Source organism: Neoarius graeffei, chromosome 3, assembly GCF_027579695.1.
Source record: "Neoarius graeffei isolate fNeoGra1 chromosome 3, fNeoGra1.pri, whole genome shotgun sequence".
NCBI classification, from domain to species: Eukaryota; Metazoa; Chordata; class Actinopteri; order Siluriformes; family Ariidae; genus Neoarius; species Neoarius graeffei.
In genome coordinates, this window is record NC_083571.1 from 57,655,508 (window position 1) to 57,674,924 (window position 19,417).

Below are 19,417 nucleotides of genomic sequence, written 5' to 3' on the forward strand. Positions count from 1 at the left end.
GCCAGTTTAATATTGCCCATCTGCTCCTGTTATCTGAAGAGAGAGTACAAGAGTTCTGCATTGGGGAGAAGAATGAGGATTCAGACAACATGGAGGCATTTGGAAGAACTTGTCTTGTTGAGTATTGATATTCGTGTGAACGAATGTGAATAAATATGGTATAGAGAAGATTTGGTTGCATATGTGTGTGTGTGTGTTTGCGTGGTATTCCCTCATGTTTACCCAGTGTGAAGGAGTAAGCATGTAAGTAAGCACTTCTCAGGATGTAGCTGACTATAACCTACACTCTCACTCATACACCCCCCTTCTTATTTGCACATGTGGACATTGCCGGTCCCAGAGCAATAAAGCACAATGCTTTCAACAGCATGGAACATGTGCGTACCTTTTGACAACCATGTTTAATTGCTCTTAATTGAAAGCAGGATCCCCATCTGTAACACTGCAGGAAATTATTTAAGGTGCAGTATTAGATTTTTCATTCATGTATGTGCATCTTCATTTATTACAACGATTTGGTTGAGTGGTGGTCTGGTGATGTGTGTGTGTGTGTGTGTGTGTGTGTGTGTGTGTGGAGTCAGTTAGCATTAATTGCCTGCTGTTCAGCCTTATGCAGTGCACGTCCTTCAAGGCTGTTCAAATGGACACAGTTAGTGATTTAGACTCATTTTGCTTCCAAACAATTTAGTGTCTTTTGAACAAATCACTCAAGTGAACAAGTCCCTATGAATCATTACTTTTGTTCAGTTGCTCCTGATAGGCTTTGGAATTGCAAATCCCAAAACTGAGACATTAAAGCCAAATATCAATAATGATTATCAAACATACTGTAGGTTGGCATGGTTGCCAAACTTAAGTCAGTGAATCCTTCAGGTACAGCCATTACTGTGTCTGTTGTTCACCAAGTTGGTATTAGATTCAGTGAATCCTTATAGTCATGACTGATATTAGCTTCACTTGCATTTAGTGAGTCAGTGTTTGAGTCAATGAATCCTTTTGGTCATGACCAACCTTTTCTCCTCTTGCATTCACTGAGTCAGTGTTTGAGCCAATTTTTGGTCATGAGTGAGATTTGCTCCTCTTAAATTTGTTGAGTCAGTGTTTGAGTCTTGGAAACTTTCAGTAATTACTGAGATTCACTCCTCTTTAATTTAGTGAGTGTTTGAATCAGTAAACTTTTTGGTCATGACTGACATTTGTTCCTCCTGCTTTTGTTAAGTTAGTGTATGTGTGTGTGGCAGCGGGGGCGTGGCCAAGCAGCAGTCTGTGAATGGAGGGCGGGGTAGGGGAAGGTAAGTGGCTAAGTCATTCCACCTGCTGTCAATTGTGTGTGTGTGTTTGTTACAGTGATGTAGCATAAAAGGAGAGAGAGAGCAGAGAAAGGGGGCTCTCTCCCTGACCACAACACATGTAAGTGAGTGAGTGAGTGAGTGAGTGAGTGAGTGAGTGAGTGGAAAAAAGCTGAAAAGCTCAATAAAGTGTTTGGGTGTAACATCAACTCTTGCCTGCCATGCTTCGGCGCTCCACCCACATCAGGAATTGTTACAGTGGTGCTGAAACCCGGGAGCACAGAAGGGAACCACCCCATGCAGTCCTACCCATTCGAGGAGCTAATCCTTGCCTTCGCTACCACCCAGCAGAACCAGCATCAAGCGCTGAGCACCCTCCAAAAGGAGCAGGAGCAACGCTTTGAAGCCTTGATGCTGGCCCAGCAGGAAGATCGCCAGGAGTTATGGCACCTGCTCGCATCAGCAGGGCCATCGGCCACCGCTGCCGCCACCCTCATGAAGATGGGACCGCAGGACAATCCGGAAGCGTTCCTCGCTCTCTTCGAGCAAGCAGTCGAGGCGTGGGGGTGGCCACTGGAGCAGCACACAGTGCGCCTCCTCCCGCTCCTGACTGGTGAGGCGCAGCGCAGCAGCTCCCTGCTGACAGCCGGCTGGTCTACGCTGACCTAAGGAAAGCCATCCTGCAGCGGCTTGGCCGCTCCCCAGAGCAACATCGCCAGCACTTCTGGACGCTGGCATTGGAGGAGGCCAGCCGGCCATTTGCATTCGGCCAGCAACTCTGGGACGCCTGCTGGTGGTGGCTGAGGGCAGAAGACCATGACGCCAACGAGATCATTGATCTGGTGGCACTGGAACAGTTTATCTCTCGACTTCCAAAAGGAATGATAGAATAGGTCCAGTGCCATCGCCCGGTGTCGCTGGAACGAGCCATCGAGCTGGCGGAGTACCATCTGGAGGTGGCTCCGACGGCAGGTGGATGAGGCATCTCCCCTCGCTTCTCTTCTCTCTCTCTCTCCCCCCCATCTCTCGTTCCCCTGCCACGGAGGCGGCGGCTGTCTCCTCCCCAGCTGGCCTGTCGCACCCATGGTGTCCTCCCATCTCCCTCTTCTGTGTCTGTGTTGTCTCCCCCTCAGGTGAGTGACACCCATAACACCAGTGCAGAGGGAAAGCCTGAACCGGTGTGTTGGTGCGGCGGGGAATCGGAGCATCTCCAGAGCCAGAGCTCTGCAAGGGAGGTGGGAGCTGTAATCCAGATCCCCGACGCGCCAGAAACCACCCCCGATCGGGCCGGAATGTATCGCATACCAGTGAGTATTCAAGGGGATACATATCACGCTTTGGTGGATTCCGGTTGTAATCAGACCTCAATTCACCAATGCCTGGTGCAAGGTGAGGCATTGGGGGGAGCACAAGCAGTGAAAGTGTTGTGTGTGCATGGGTATGTTCACCATTGCCCTCTAGTGTCTGTCGAGATTCTATTCTGGGGCCAAATGCATAGAATAAAGATGGCGGTTAGTCCTCATCTCACCCAGTCACTAATTTTGGGTACCGATTGGCCAGGGTTTAAAAAACTGATGGAATATCTAACATGTAGTGGGTCCTGCACTAATAGGTCACGGGAAGATCCCGGTGTGGCATTGATGGGAGAAGCTGTCGCAGAGCCATCTATGTCAACACCACGTTAGAGTGAGGAGCAGCCCACTCCTCCTCCCTCTCTTGGGGATTCCCTTGGGGATTTCCCGTTAGAGCAGTCACGAGACGAGACTCTGCAGCATGCGTTTGACCAAGTGAGAGGAATCGATGGTCAAACTCTTCAGCCAAGCGTGGCACCGACCTTCCCTTATTTTACTATTATTAAAGATAGATTGTACCGAGTGATGCAGGACACTCAAACTAATGAATGAATAACTCAGTTGTTAATCCCAAAGAGCCGTAGGGAACTTGTATTCCATGCGGCTCACTTTAATCCCATAGCTGGACACTTGGGGCAAGATAAAACACTAGCCCGAATAATGGCCCGGTTCTATTGGCCAGGGATTCATGGGGATGTCCATCGGTAGTGTGCAGCATGCCGTGAATGCCAGTTAGTAAATCCCGCGGCCACTCCAAAAGCGCCTTTGCGCCCTATTCCTCTAATCGAGACCCCGTTTGAGTGAATTGGGATGGATCTCATCGGGCCATTAGACCGGTCAGCATGGGGATATCGCTTTATTTTAGTTCTAGTGGACTATGCAATGCGATATCCGGAAGCAGTGCCTCTCCGCAATATCTCAGCACGTAGTATTGCGGAAGTGCTCTTCCGCTTTATCTCCCAGGTTGGGATTCCGAAAGAAATCCTGATAGACCAAGGCACTATATTTATGTCCTGCACTGCGCGAGCTGTATGGGTTACTGGGGATTAAGTCTATCCACACCAGTGCCTATCACCCACAAACGGATGGCTTAGTAGAGCAATTTAACCAAACACTCAAAAACGTAATCTGGAAATTCGTAAGTGAAGATACGTGTAATTGGGATAAGTGGCTCGAGCCCCTGTTATTCACAGTATGAGAGGTCCCACAAGCCTCCACAGGGTTTTCTTCCTTTGAATTATTATATGGGCGTAAGCCGCGTAGCATTCTGAACATGCTATGTGAAAATTGGGAGGAGGGACCTTCACCTAGTAAAAATGAAATCCAGTACATTCTTGACTTGTGCACAAAACTCCACACCCTCACGCACTTAACCCAGGAGAATTTGCGGCAGGCACAAGAACGTCAAAGCTGGCTGTATGACAGGGTCACGCACCTGAGAGAGTTCACGCCGGGAGACAAAGTGCTCGTATTATTGCCCACGTCGAGTTCTAAATTAGTTGCCAAGTAGCAACGGCCCTTCAAGTTCACACGGCGAATCGGTGGCATCGACTATGAGGTGAGGCGAATGGATAGGGGCTGGGCACTGCAAATCTACCACCTCAATCTTTTAAAACACTGGAATGAGGGGGTCCCTGTGGCATTGGCATCGGTAATCCCGGAGAAGGCGGAGCTGGGGCCGGAGGTGAAAAAGATCACATCTTGGAATGCTCCAGTCCCTTGTGGAGACCACCTCTCACCGGCCCAACTCACGGAGGTAGCCAAGTTGCAAAAGGAATTTTCTGACATGTTCTCGCCCCTTCCTGGTCGTACCCACCTCATAGAACACCACATCGAAATGCCCCCGGAGGTGATAGTGCGTAGCCGCCCTTACCGCTTGCCTGAACACAAGAAAAAGGTGGTTCGGGATGAACCCAAGGCCATGCTCAAAATGGGCATAATCGAGGAGTCCCACAGTGACTGGAGCAGCCCAGTGGTCCTGGTTCCCAAGACCGATGGGTTGGTCCGGTTCTGTGTGGACTATAGAAAGGTCAACACGGTGTCTAAATTTGATGCGTACCCAATGCCTCGCATTGATGAGTTGCTTGATTGGTTAGGCGCTGCTTGCTTTTATTGGACACTGGATCTAACAAAGGGATATTGGCAGATCCCCTTGACTCCTCTATCTGGAGAGAAAACGGCCTTTTCCACACCGCTTGGTTTACACCAATTTGTCATGCTCCCTTTTGGGTTGTTTGGGGCACCCGCTACATTCTAGCAGCTTATGGACAGGGTCCTGTGCCCTCAAGCTGCCTACGCAGCTGCCTATCTAGATGACATAATAATCAACAGTCATGATTGGCCGTGGCACTTGGAACAACTGAGGGCTGTTCTAAAGTCGCTGAGGTGAGCGGGTCTCACAGCTAACCCGAAAAAGTGTGCGATTGGGTGGGTGGAAGTACGGTATCTGGGGTTCCACTTGGGTCATGGGCAGATGCATCCCCAAATTAACAAGACTGCAGCAATTGTGGCCTGCCCAAGACCAAAAAGGAGGTGAGACGGTTCTTGGAGCTGGCTGGCTATTATCGTAGGTTTCTACCTAATTATTCAGACATCACCAGCCTGCTAACTGATCTCACTAAAAAGGCAGCTCCAGATCCGGTCCAGTGGACGGAGCAGTGCCAACAGGCCTTCTCTGAGGTAAAAGCTGTACTGTATGGAGGGCCACTTTTACACTCCCCTGACTTCTCTCTCCCCTTTATTTTGCAGACTAATGCATCAGACTGATGCATCAGACAGAGGGCTGGGGGCCGTTTTGTCCCAGGAGGTGGAGGGCGAGGAGCGCCCCGTGCTGTACATCAGCCGGAAACTGTCGATGCGCGAAAGCAAGTACAGCACAATTGAGAAGGAGTGTCTTGCCATCAAGTGGGCGGTCCTCACCCTCCTATACTACCTGCTGGGGCACCCTTTCACTCTCTGTTCGGACCACGCGCCCCTGTAGTGGCTCCAACGCATGAAGGATGCCAATGTACAGATCACCCATTGGTATCTCGCTCTCCAGCCATTTAAGTTTGAGGTGATCCACAGGCCGGGGGCACAGATGGTGGTGGCGGACTTCCTGTCCCATCGGGGGGGGAGTCAGCTTCAGGCCGGACAGCTCCCCTGAGTCGGGCAGTGGGGGTATGTGGCAGCGGCAGCATGGCCAAGCAGCAGTCTGTGAATGGAGGGCGGGGTTTGAGGAAGGTAAGTGGCTGTCATTCCACCTGCTGTCAATTGTGTGTGTGTGTGTGTGTGTGTGTGTGTGTGTGTGTGTGTTTGTTTGTTTGTTACAGGGATGGAGCCTCAAAGGAGAGAGGGAGCAGAGAAAGGGGGCTCTCTCCCTGACCACAACGCATGTGTGGGTGAGTGAGTGAGTGGAAAAAAGCTGAAAAGCTCAGTAAAGTGTTTGAGTCTAACATCAACTCTTGCCTGCCGTGCTTCGGTGCTCCACCCACATCAGGAATTGTTACAGTGTGATGGAACTTTTTGGTCATGACTGAGATTCATTCCTCGTGAATTTAGTGATTCAGTGTTTGAATCAATGAAAACTTTTTGGTCGTGACTGACATTTGTTCCTCTTTTGTTCAGTTAGTCAGTGTCTGAGTCAGTTTTTGGCTATGGCCAAGATTTTATCCTTTTGAATTTAGTGAGTCATTGTTTGAGCCATGGAACCTTTTGGTCATGACTGAGATTTGCTCATCTTGAATTTAGTGATTTTGTATTTGAATCTATGAACCTTTTGGTCATGACTGAGGTTTAATTCTATTGAATTTAGTGATTCACTGTTTGAATCAATGAATCCTTTCAGTCATGACCGGCATTTGCTCCTCTTGAATTCGGGGAGTCAATGTTTGATTCATGGAAACTTTCAGTCATGACTGTGGTTCACTTCTTTTGAATTAAGTGAGTCAGTGTTTGAATCAGTAAACCTTTTGGTCATTCAGTCTTGCATTCAGTGTGCCACTTCCAGATATAAAAACAGTACAAAGGTTGAAAAACTTTGAAGGAATACAAACACCAGAAGCAATCAGAAGCTTCAATCAAGTCACTAATACCCAGTGTAACTTGGTCTGAAGTACAAAAGTACAGAGAAATGCATTGTACATGGCATTAGCTAACTAGCCAGATGTTAGCTATCTAGCTAAGACAACAGTGCAACTTATAGTTGCATTAATTTTGGAATTTGGAATTGTGTATTTGCTAGCTAGGTATTTGAACAGCAAATAAATTTGCGTGCATACTACAGTACTTTCTACCTTCATGAATTAAAAAAAAAAATCCATATCGCATCCTGTTAATTCCTCCCTCACATAAATGTAGATCAAACATGCATTTGAAAACTCTGACACACTGACTGAATTCCTGCAACATGATTAATTTAATTTTTAACTTTTGCAAATCTCCAGTGGGTGGCTTTTAAACTTGTCGCAAGTTTACTAAAGGTAGAGTGCATACCTCTGCCAAGTCAAATATTATCACCATCAAAATCAAATCACTTTAATCTAGGATAATACTAAAGCTGTACACCAAATTTCATCCAAATCTGTTCACTACTTTTTGAGTTACATTGGGAAAAGACAAAGAAATCCTGGATCCGCATACATATCCGGATTTGCGTCAAAATCTAATCAATTGTTCCTTGGCCCATGGCTCACCTTTCCCTAAAATTTAATCAAAATGTGTTCACTACCTATTGAGTTATATTGGGAACAGACAAGCAAACGGAGGCGAAAACATCACCTCCTCCAGCAAAGCTGGCAGAGATAAAAAATAATAAATAAAAATATAACGTTGTGGTTCTCCTGTTATTTTTACAGTCTTTTGTACACATCCATCACATTTTATCCATTTATTTAAAGGGAATAAGGTTCTCCGTAACTATTTTATGACCATGAAGGACAGTGAACAGAGAGACAGTTTTAATGAGGTAATTGTTTCTGCTTTATAGTCAGAGTGTTAAGTCTCAGGCTTGACGGTCCCTTTTGACCAAATTAATTACCCTGCCTTTCAGATTAATCACACAGTGGAACTCCTTTCCAAATTCAGACACTTGCCTTTATAAATTCAGTCCAAATTACAAAAAAAAAAGAAAGAAATAACAAATACACACTGTATTAGGTTCATAACATTACCTAAACTAGCCAGCAAGTGAAACACATCCCTATGATTTTCTAAGGCTGGTTAGTAGTAATTGTTGTTTCCTTTATAAGCGAGACAGATTAAACTAACAAGTTTATATTGTACCAAATAATATTAAGTTTAAAAAAAAAAGGCTAAGAACATTAATTAAAACCAGTAGTTTGGCAGTGTGTTTTGGAAGAAATAACAGCACTTGTCATACTGATCAGCCCTTCCATTGAAGCCACATGAACAGTGAAAGCCAAGCTAGAATCCACATGCAATTCCTTATGACGCCATGCTTCACTTCACGAGAACGCCGATTTTCATTTCATTTGAATCCTGCTAATGCGCCATTGGCCTCAAGCACCATGAAGAGTCAGACCCAGCCAATTACCCAGCATGCCCTGTCAGAATTCCGTAGTGCAAGGAATGTAGCTAATGACCTAGTTAGACTCTCTCTCTTGCTCTCTCACTCTTGCTTTCCTATTCCATCTATCCTCCACTCCTGCCTTTTTTCTTTCACTCTCTCAGTTGGTGGTTGGGATTCAAATAGACAAACAGGGAGGTGTTGCTGAAAACCTGCTGACAGGTTTGGATAGAAGGGGGGAAAAAAAAGACCAGTCTCCTGGATCTGTATGGAATATGTTTCTAAATAGTGAATACTTTGGGAAGTAAATGAAAAAGACTGGCTTATTAATACAACAACATTTAAATTATATTGGTAATCTGGACTATGTAGCTTAAAATGAATACAAAAATGATTAATATTGATATTACAGAAATAATTAGGTTTATGTACAAAAAAAGGAGAATGTAGAATACACAATATACACTGATCAGCCATAAAATTAAAAACACTGAGAGGTAACATGAATTACATTGATTACGTTGTTACAATGGCACCTGCCAAAAGGGTAGGATATATCAGGCAGCAAAAGAACAGTCAGTTCTCAAAGTTGATATGTGGGAAGCAGGAAAAATGGGTAATCGTAAGGATCTGCTCCAACCCCACAGAAGAGCTATTGTAGCACAAACTGCTGAAAAAGTTAATGCTGACTAAAACAGAAAGGTGTCATTATTAACATTTCCAGCTGTTTGTGCTTCAGTAGCTATTCTGTGGGATTGGACCATATGGGCTAACCTTCGCACCCCATGCGAATCAATGAGCTTTCAACACTCATGACCCTGTCGCTAGTTCACTGGTTGTCCTTCCTTGAACTACTTTTGGTAGGTACTAACCACTGCATACCAGGAACACCCCACAAAATGTGCCATTTTGGAGATGCTCAGACCCAGTCATCTACCTGTAGCCATCACAATTTGGCCCTTGTCAAAGTCACTCAGATCCTTATGCTTGCCCATTTTTCCTGCTTCCAACACATCAACTTCGAGAACTGACTGTTTTCCTGCTGCCTAATGTATCCCATCCATTGTCAGGTGCCGCTGTAAGAACATGTCATTCACTTTACCTGTCGGTGTTTTTAATTTTATGGCTGATTAGTGTATATATGTGTGTGTGTGTGTGTGTGTGTGGGGGGGGGGGGGGGGGGGTGTAAGTCATAAACCCAAAATTTTGCATAGAGTCAAATTAGTATCAGGTATTTGTTGATACTACACACTCTAATATTGGTATTGTATTAAAAATACAGTTGGTATACGGTACATGCATTGCTATCATTATCAACCAGGAAATAAGCAACAGTCTGAAAAACTTTTTTACAGGTTTTCCCTGTGAGTTTGAGTGGAAGAATTCTTTGCTGTCAGTTGTGAAGGTTGGAAAGGTTGCTGCATGAGTGTGTGTGTGTGTGTGTGTGTACGCGCGCGCACCCAGGTACTCTCCTCTTTAGAATGCAAGATTATATACAATAGATGTACACTGATATTATCCACTGTAAGAGTAAGACTGAGCGTGTTTGCGTGCATATCTGTGTGATTAACTGCCCTCACCTCCTGTAGGTAAAGGTCCTGAAACTCTGTATGCTGGCCAGAAGCTCAACGATAACGAATGGCATTCAGTAAAAGTGGTGCGCAGAGGCAAGAACCTGCAGCTGTCTGTGGACAATGTCACCACTGAAGGTAATGGAGGCCTAGGACATCATGTAGGACTAACATACTAGCTTAGCCTGCAGGTTCTGTAGCAAAACGTTTGCGTAAATATCAATACCAATTGGAACTGGTCAAGCAAGATAACAATTTGAAAATTTTTGACATCAGGGGACCAGTCAAACATTAGTCATGTCAATTTGACTGACTAAAACGGAGTCAACAAATAGTTTAAATCAATAAAAAGTTTCAAATGCAGTGAAACAAGGTTTCATCCAATTCACCACTAAGACCCTACATGTTCCTCCAGGTCAGATGACTGGAGCCCACACACGTCTTGAGTTCCACAACATTGAGACAGGCATCATGACGGAAAGACAGTTCATCTCTGTTGTCCCATCCAACTTCGTCGGCCACCTACAGGGACTGTCGGTCAATGGTGTGCCCTACCTTGACCAGTGCAAGAACGGTGACATCTCCTACTGCGAGCTCAACGCCCGCTTTGGCATGCGCCATATCATTGCTGACCCTGTAACCTTCAGGAGCAAAGGAAGTTACCTGGCACTGGCTACACTGCAGGCGTATGCCTCCATGCACCTGTTCTTCCAGTTCAAGACCACCAGCTCTGATGGCCTGATCCTCTACAACAGTGGAGATGGAAGTGATTTCATTGTGGTGGAGCTGGTCAAAGGGTGAGTCTCAAATCTTCAGTGTGACTCAGATGTGGCCATATTATTCAAGCAACATTCACATGGGGTATAAATCTGTTGATTTGAAGCTAATTAGTGACTACCTGCTGCCATTAGTATCTCTTAGCTGACAGGTTTATGAATCATTGCACCATACTTTGGCATTTCATTCAAGTAATGAGATTCTTTTTCTTTATATCACCGCAAAACTGTGACATTTATTTATTGCCTTCTTGATTTCTTGTGAGCAGTTGATATTTTACAAAGTTTAAATCATTTACTGAATGTGAATGTTAAGAGCGTTTCAACACAGTACTTACTGTGTTTATTCTATAGCTTATACAGACTTCCATTCAGAACTTTGAGAATCAAATCAACAAAGACAATGAATGGCATTATTTTATTAATTCACCAAATCAATACACCAAATTAAATAGCCAACATCCCAAATATGTTGTTATTTATTGGCCAAGATCTAGTAAGTTGTGCATGCGGATTACTTGAGAGCATGATGTAGAAAAGTGCACATACACAATAATAGGATGGACTGGATCAAGAGTGGTGACACAGTGGTGTAGTGGTTAGCACTGTTGCCTCACAGCAAGAAGATCCTGGGTTTGAGCCCAGCAACTGATGGGGACCTTTCTGTGTGGAGTTTGCATGTTCTCCCTGTGTCTGCGTGGGTTTCCTCCGGGTGCTCTGGTTTCCCCCACAGTCCAAAGACATGCAGGTTAGGCTAATTGGTGGCTCTAAATTGACTGTAGGTGTGAATGTGAATGGTTGTTTGTCTCTATGTGTCAGCCCTGTGATGACCTGGTGACTTGTCCAGGGTGTACCCCGCCTCTGTCAACTGGGATAGGCTCCAGCTTGCCTGTGACCCTATACAGGATAAGTGGCTACAGATAATGGATGGATGGATGGATTAAGTGCTATTTTATAAGCTGGTAAATAATATCAATGAAACCAATTATAACCATATATATTATATGGGCATGAGTGCTTTACTGGGAAATATACCACTCGTATTTTTCATACGAGCTACATCCAGGACATGGAGAAGCAAAACTATGATATATTTAAATAATATTGGCAGGCTTTGAGTGGTAAATCAGATATATTCCATTCAGCTGGCATGATATTGAACGAGTCAAAGATGAATTCATTACCATGCTAGCTGAATGGAATATATCTGATATACCATGAAAAAAAAGCCAGCCAATGTTGTTGTTACTATTATTATTATTATTATTATTATACACTCTCTTCATATCAGTATATCAGCATTCTCGAAGGCCAACGGAAGCTTAACTGTGAATCAGCACCATCAGCGCGGCAGTGAAGTCACCTTCCAGCTGGTGTAGCATTCATCAGTAGTGTTAGCGAATGCTAATAAAGCAGTCAAGTCAGTGCTATCAAGAGCAAGTAGCACAGGCTAATGACTGAGAAACTCAGATTTCTGTCTCCAGACTCTGCTTTCACACACACTCACCACAGTATTTTTCACTCATTCTTAAGTATTCATTTCCCAGTGTAATTTACTTAGTTACTTTTTAAAGGAACAGTCCACCGTACTTCCATAATGAAATATGTTCTTCTCTGAATTGAGACAAGCTGATCCGTACCTCTCCGAGCTTTGTGCGACCTCCCAGTCAGTCAGACGCACTGTTACTCCTGTTAGCAGTGTAGCTAGGCTCAGTATAGCCAATGGTATTTTTTGGGGCTGTAGTTAGATGCGACCAAACTCTTCCACGTCTTTCCTGTTTACATAGGTTTATATGACCAGTGACATGAAACAAAGTTCAGTTACACAAATTGAAACATAGCGATTTTCTATGCTATGGAAAGTCCGCACTATAATGACAGGCGTACTAACACCTTCTGCGCGCTTTGACAGCGCATTGATGCCTTCACCCCTCTTCGGGCACGGCCAGGCGGGCGAATGCCCTGGTCCGTCCGCCCTGTCTAAAAAAAAAATGGTACAACTCCGAGTGAAGGTATCAATGCGCTGTCGAAGCGCGCAGGTTGTGTTAGTACGCCTGTCATTATAGTGTGGACTTTCCATAGCATAGAAAATCGCTACGTTTCAATTTGTGTAACTGAACTTGTTCGCCGGGCAGGGGCGAGAATACGTCCGAAAACTTGATCTGCAACTGGGCAACCTCCGCAAGTTGGGTCGGGGAGAGGTGGTCTCCACAGGGGACCGGAGAGGTACGTGATGCCAATATTCCCTTTTGAATCTCCTGCCCCAGCTCCGCCTTCTCCGGAACTACTGACACCAATGCCACGGGGACCTCCTCGTTCCAGAGTTTGAGCAGGTTGAGGTGGTAAACTTGTAACGCCCCACCCCTGTCCATTCGCCTCACCTCATAGTCAACATCCCCGACTTGCCGTGTGACCTCAAAGGGTCCTTGCCACTTGGCGACTAATTTGGAGCTCGATGTGGGCAACAGGACGAGAACTTTATCTCACGGTGCGAACTCCCTGAGGCACGTACCCTTGTCGTACAGGCAGGTTTGTCGTTCTTGGGCCTGCCGCAAATTCTCCTGAGTTAGGTGGGTGAGTGTGTGGAGTTTTGTGCGCAGGTCAATAACGTATTGTATTTTTACTTTGTGAAGGTCCCTCCTCCCAATTTTCCCGCAGCACATCTAGAATGCCGCGCGGCTTACACCCATATAACAATTCAAATGGGGAGAACCCCGTGGAGGCTTGGGGGACCTCTCGCGCTGAAAACAACAAGGGTTCGAGCCATTTATCCCAATTACCTGCATCCTCACTTAAGAATTTTTTAATTATATTTTTGAGGGTGCGATTGAACCGTTCAACTAAACCGTCCATTTGTGGGTGATACACGCTGGTGCGGATCGGCTTAATACCTAATAACCCATACAGTTCCTTTAGTGTACGTGACATAAACGCTGTGCCTTGATCAGTCAGAATCTCTTTCGGGATTCCAACTCGGGAGATAACGCGGAAGAGTGCCTCTGCAATACTGCGTGCTGAGATATTGCGAAGAGGCACTGCTTCCGGGTATCGCGTTGCATAGTCCACCAGAACTAATATAAAGCGGTACCCTCATGCTGACCAATCTAATGGCCCGATGAGATCCATCCCGATTCTTTCGAATGGGGTCTCGATTAATGGGAGAGGGCACAAAGGCGCTTTTGGAATGGCTGCTTGGTTTACTAACTGGCATTCGCGGCACGCCGTACACCACCTACGGACATCGCCGCGAATCCCCGGCCAATAGAATCGGGCCATTATTCGGGCTAGTGTTTTATCCTGCCCTAAGTGTCTAGCCATGGGATTCAAGTGAGCCGCCTGGAATACCAATTCCCGGCGGCTTTTCGGAATCAAAAGCTGCGTGACTCGCTCTTTACTTTGAGTGTCCTGCGTCACTCGGTATAATGTATCCTTCATAATCGCGAAGTAAGGGAAGGACGGGATGGCGTTTGGCTGGAGCGTTTGATCATCAATTACTCTCACTTGGTCAAACGCATGCCGCAGAGTCTCGTCTCGCGACTGCTCTAACGGGAAATCCGCCAGGGATTCCCCAATAGAGAGAGGAGGAGCCGGCGGCTCCTCACTCTGACGCGGAGCTGACGTAGACGGCTCTGTGACAGCTGCTCCTGCCAACGCGACACCGGGACCTCCCCTTCTTAAACTATGGCAGGACCCACTCTTTACTAGGTGCCTCATTAATTCCCCAAATCCTGGCCAATCAGTCCCCAAAATTATAGAGTGGGTAAGGCGAGGATTAAAGGATATGGGACATGGATTTTTACCTGGGCATAATTATGTATAAAGGACATAAGAAATGCCATCTAAATCACTCCAGGGCGTCAAAAATGTGAAAATCATCACATTATTCAAGTTTTTCTATACATCAGCGTAAAACAAGGATTCGTTAATGAGCTAGGTGGTCACGTGACCCATGACGTCACAAAAACTTTCCAAGGAGCCAGCGCTTGGGAATCTAATGTAAACAGGTTACCGAAATGGACACCATCGACAGTGATATTCCCGATGTTTCACAGAGATGTGAAGTTAGACCCTATCAATTCAAACCGATAGCTGGAAATTCACATGAACATGGATCTTGTCTTTACTCTGACGGGTCAGATGATTCTGAGAGTGAGAGTTCATTCAGCCCTCATGAAACTGAAAGCGGTCGGCTCGATAACACTTCCTGGTAAGTTAAAAACAATTCTGCTCAAAGGCTAATGATCTGTTGAAAGAAGTATTATTTTTGTATCATTGAACATTGAAAGTTCATCATAGACCTAGCTAAAGTCCGTTGCAGGCTAGTTTTTTTTTTTTTTGCTGATATTTTTCGAGATTGATTGAGATACAATACTTCCAGAGTCCGAGATGAAAACATTCAAAATGGCGAAACGAGTCAGAATTATGATAATCAATAATTGATACACCCAAAATTATAATACTAATCCTTACCTCGGCTTTCAGTCACTTAGCGCAGAGGTCTTCAACAGGGGGGTCGCGAAATCGCACCGGATCACTCATATCAACAAAAATATTCCTGTCCTGTCCCCTGGCCTCCGTGCAGGGATGCAAACAGCGCGCCTTTTGGCGGATGCCACCTTTTTCACGGCTGAATCGCGCAGATCCAATTAAAAAAAATAAAAATAGCGATGTTGGTTCATGGAGCATGAGGCATGAAGTGTAAGGATGAGAGAGAGGCGGTTTGGGTCAGGAAGCTGCGCGCATTTGTGCAGCCTGGCGCAGGTGTGCGCGGCTTCCCGATTTGAACTGTTTTTTTTTTTTTTCTCATGCTTATGCTTCCTGTTTCATGTTTCATGAATTAATATCGCTCAATACCGGAGTATTAATGTTGAAAGAATCCTCAGTGAAATGGTCCGAATACAGTTTGTGGGAAACAGTAGGTGCAAAGTTTTTTTCAACAGGTGTTCTATAAAGTTGTCCTACCAAGCCTACTGTGCATGCGCGAAGCCTACTGCGCATGCGCAGGTGAGCCCACACTTTCCTCAGCTTCGGGTCCTTGGGGAATGCAAAAAAACTTACTCCAGGGCATTTCCCATTGGAATTATTGCAACCATAAGCAGCACAATACACCATGATGTCCAATGTATGATGTCCAATGTACTTTAAAGACTATAAAAACAATTTTCTTGTCATCCACTTTTCCATTCATCTACCCGCTTGTGCTGTGCCCAAAAGTTTTTGTGACGTATGATCATGTGACAGCGGCTCTTCCGGTTGCAAAAAATGCATATCGAAAGTCGAGCAGAAATGCCATATAATCATCATGAATATAACGATTTTGTTGAATTTAATAGATGATTTTGTATTTGTTGATGCAATTAATTCATATTTTTAATGGAAAGAAACTGATATAGCGTGCTTTTATGTTTCATGTCCCATATCCTTTAACCGACGCCTTCACTATAAATTTTTCCCCTCGGAAAAAAATGTGGACCGACACTAAAGGGTAGCTGTGAACATCCCCGTGCACACAAAACACCTTCACCAATTGTGCTCCCCCCAATGCCTCGTCTTGCACCAGGTTTTGGTGGAATGAGGTCTGATTACAACCAGAATCCACCAACACCTGATATGTATCCCCTTGGATACTCACCGGTATGCGATACGCTCCAGCCCGATCGAGGGCGGCTCCTGGCGCGTCGGGGATCTGAACCACCGCGCCCACTTCCATTATCGAGCACTGCTGTTGGAGGTGGCCCGGCTCCCCCCAGCGCCAGCAAACCGGCCCAGGCTTCCTCTCTGCACTGGTGCTCTGGGGCTCACTCACCTGAGGGGGGAGAGAGACAGACACAGAAGGGAGAAATGGGAGGGCACCGCAGGTGCGGTGGGCCGGCTGGGGTGGGGCCGGCCCCCGCCTCTGCGGTGGGGGAACGGGGTGAGGAGGAGACACGGGAGGAGAGGGAGAGAGAGAGGAGAGGGGAGAAGAGGTTGTCTGCTGTCCTGCCGTTGGGACAGCCGCCAAATGGTCCTCCGCCAGCTCGATTGCCTGATCCAGCGATGTGGGTCGGTGGCACTGGACCCACTCTGCAGCTCCAGCTGGTAGACACGCGATGAACTGCTCCAGCGCCACCTGGTCGATGAGCCCCTCGGCGTTGCGGTTGTCGGCCCTCAACCACCGCCCGCAGGCGTCCCGGAGTTGCTGGCCAAACGCGAACGGCCGACCGACTTCCTCCAAGCACAAAGCGCGGAAGCGCTGCTGTTGTTGCTCGGGGGTGCACCCCACACGCTGGAGGACGGCCTGGCGAAGGTCCGCGTAGGCCAGCCGGCGGTTGATGGGGAGCTGTAGCACGGCCAGCTGCGCCTCTCCCGTTAGCAGGGGGAGGAGGCGCGCTGCGCGCTGTTCCATTGGCCACCCCGAGGTCTCTGCCACCTGCTCAAAGAACGTGAGGAAGGCCTCAGGGTCATCCTGCGGGCCCATCTTCGTCAGGGTGAAGGGGGACAGCCCCGCGGCGGTGGACCCCGCTGACACGAGGAGGTGCAGAACGCCTGTCGTTCTTCCTGCTGAGCCAGCACCAGGGCCTCGAACCGCTGTTCTTGTTCCTTCCGGAGGGCGAGTAGTGCCTGGTGCTGGCTTTGCTGGGCCGTGGCGAGGGCGTGGACCAGCTCGGCGAAAGGGGAGGACTCCATGGGGCTGTTCTGCTTCAGCGCTCCGATCCCGGGTTTCAGCACCACAGCACCGTTCTAGGTGGGTGGAGCACAGAAGCACGGCAGGACAGTACTGAGTTCTCAGTGACTCCTTTATTGTCAGTGTTTCAGCTTCTATATGTTTATTCATATATATATATATATATATATATATATATATATATATATATATATATATACACACACACACACACACACGCCACACACACGTGTTCTGGTCGGGAGAGAGCCCGCTCTGCTCTCGCTCTCTTCCTTAAATAGGGCGCGGCTGCTGGGAAGACACACAAACACAGGTTAATTCACATCAGGTGTAGTGATTCTGCCACTTACCTTCCCTGACTCCGCCCTCCGGTCACAGACCGACACTTGACCACGCCCCCACTGCCACAATCCTCCATATACAGTATATAGCCAGTTAACCCATCTGTAAAATAATCTTCATCTTGATAATAATTTAAATATTATACCTGAAGGAAAAAGTTCAAATGTAATTTGAAATGTCATGGATGTTCATCACTTTACTTTGGTCGTTGTAGACATACAACATAAATTTGCCAAACTATTAACACTAAATCAGTCTTAACTGCTTTGTCCTCCAAGACCTAACTTTAATAAAATATCCATGTATTGTCTCGTTAGGACCTGACAACAGCCAGTTCATATGTATTTATAGATATGGATTTAGGTTTGTTTATTATTTTCCTCATGCAATGTCTGTCATTGTAGTTCTGAAACTGAAGCCCTTGGTATTAGAACTTTTGACTCAACATATATTCATGAAACACATGTTATAATAGACTGTCAGTCTTAACACCACTGAGAAAAGAGCAAGACTTAGGCTAATACTCATCCATAAAACAAAAGAGGCTTTTTTTCTGTCCTGTAGGGTTTTGGTTGCTATTGATAAAGCTGTAGTGATATTTGCAGGTTTATGATTTAGGAGGAATGTCACCAGCTTGTTCGACAAACAAAGTGAAGTGAACTACATATTGCATTAATATACCACAGCATAGCATGGCATTTTTTAAATTTTTATCTTCATATGAAAATGCTTGGCCCCCTACAGTGTGTTACATTTTATTCATCCGTTTAATACTTTAGTCTGTACTAACATCTGTTCTTGTTATTCTATACCTTCCTTTGGCTTTTTCTGTTGTTGTTGTTGTTGTTGTTGTTCTTACAATTGTGTGTCAACTTGTGAAAATATCACAGATATTTTCTCTTTTGGTTGGATGTGTCACATGTTTTATGTGAGAACAGAACAAAATCTGCTCAAATGTGAGCATCTTTTCGTTTTAACAGAGCATCAACATCCCCATTCAGCTTTGTCATTTTGACATATTTATAGCCCAGATTTTCACAAAGCAATAAAACATTTGCATGCTTGTCAAAAGCTGACAGCTTTATAAACCATCACATGAAACAATTGAAGAAATTCCCTTTATGTACTCATTGAACAATCCTTGGGGTGGCATGGTGGTGCAGTGGTTAGGATTGTCATCTCACAGCAAGAGGGTTTGGACCTTGTGGCTGACTGGGGTCTCTCTGTGTGGAGTTTACATGTTCTCCTCATGCCTGCGTGGGTTTCCTCCGGGGGCTCTTCTTCCCTTCCACAGTCCACAGACATGCAAATTAGATCAGTTGGCTATTGTAAATTGCCCACAGGTGTGAATGTTTATTCATTCTTGTGTTAGCCCTGTGATTGATTGGCAACCTACCCAGGGTGAACCCCACCTCTTACCTGAAGTCAAATGGGATTGGCTCCAGTTTCCCCCATGATCCTGACAGACAAGCGGCATAGATCATGGACAGATGGATGGATCAATAATGCTTTTGTATAATCCTGGGTATTTGAGTTATTCCTCTGGGATGTATATCCCATGATAGTCTGTCAATCACATAAAATATGAATAAAGTAGGAATAAGAGGGTAAATAAATGGCAACATAGGTCAGTGACTTAAATCTAAAAATTACACCAATATTTGCATGGGAAAAGTTGCACATGTTCAGGAATGGGTTATGTACCTGCTTACATGGATTTTCTGTGTGCTCCGTTCAGATTATGCAAATTTTCTGTCTGTAGTTCACATCTGCAAGGTTGGCAGATTTTTCTTGAATAGACACCTCCAGAACTGGGTTTTCCAATTGTGCCTAGACAATTTCTATTAAATACAAGCCTGGGGAAAATAAATAAATAAATAAATAAATAAATATCAGGGATAAAAAATGCTGACAGAA

At 45.7% G+C, this 19,417-nt stretch overlaps 1 protein-coding gene across 2 annotated transcripts in view; it reads left to right on the plus strand.

The window, feature by feature from the left end:
* nrxn2b (neurexin 2b) overlaps window positions 1–19,417 on the plus strand; it is a 1,271,620-nt gene that overhangs the window by 637,403 nt on the left and 614,800 nt on the right. For both annotated transcript variants that reach the window (XM_060917059.1, XM_060917060.1), the window contains 2 exons: window positions 9,737–9,856; window positions 10,134–10,515. In XM_060917059.1, the coding sequence (XP_060773042.1) occupies window positions 9,737–9,856; window positions 10,134–10,515 (502 nt within the window). The remainder of the gene's footprint in view (window positions 1–9,736; window positions 9,857–10,133; window positions 10,516–19,417) is intronic.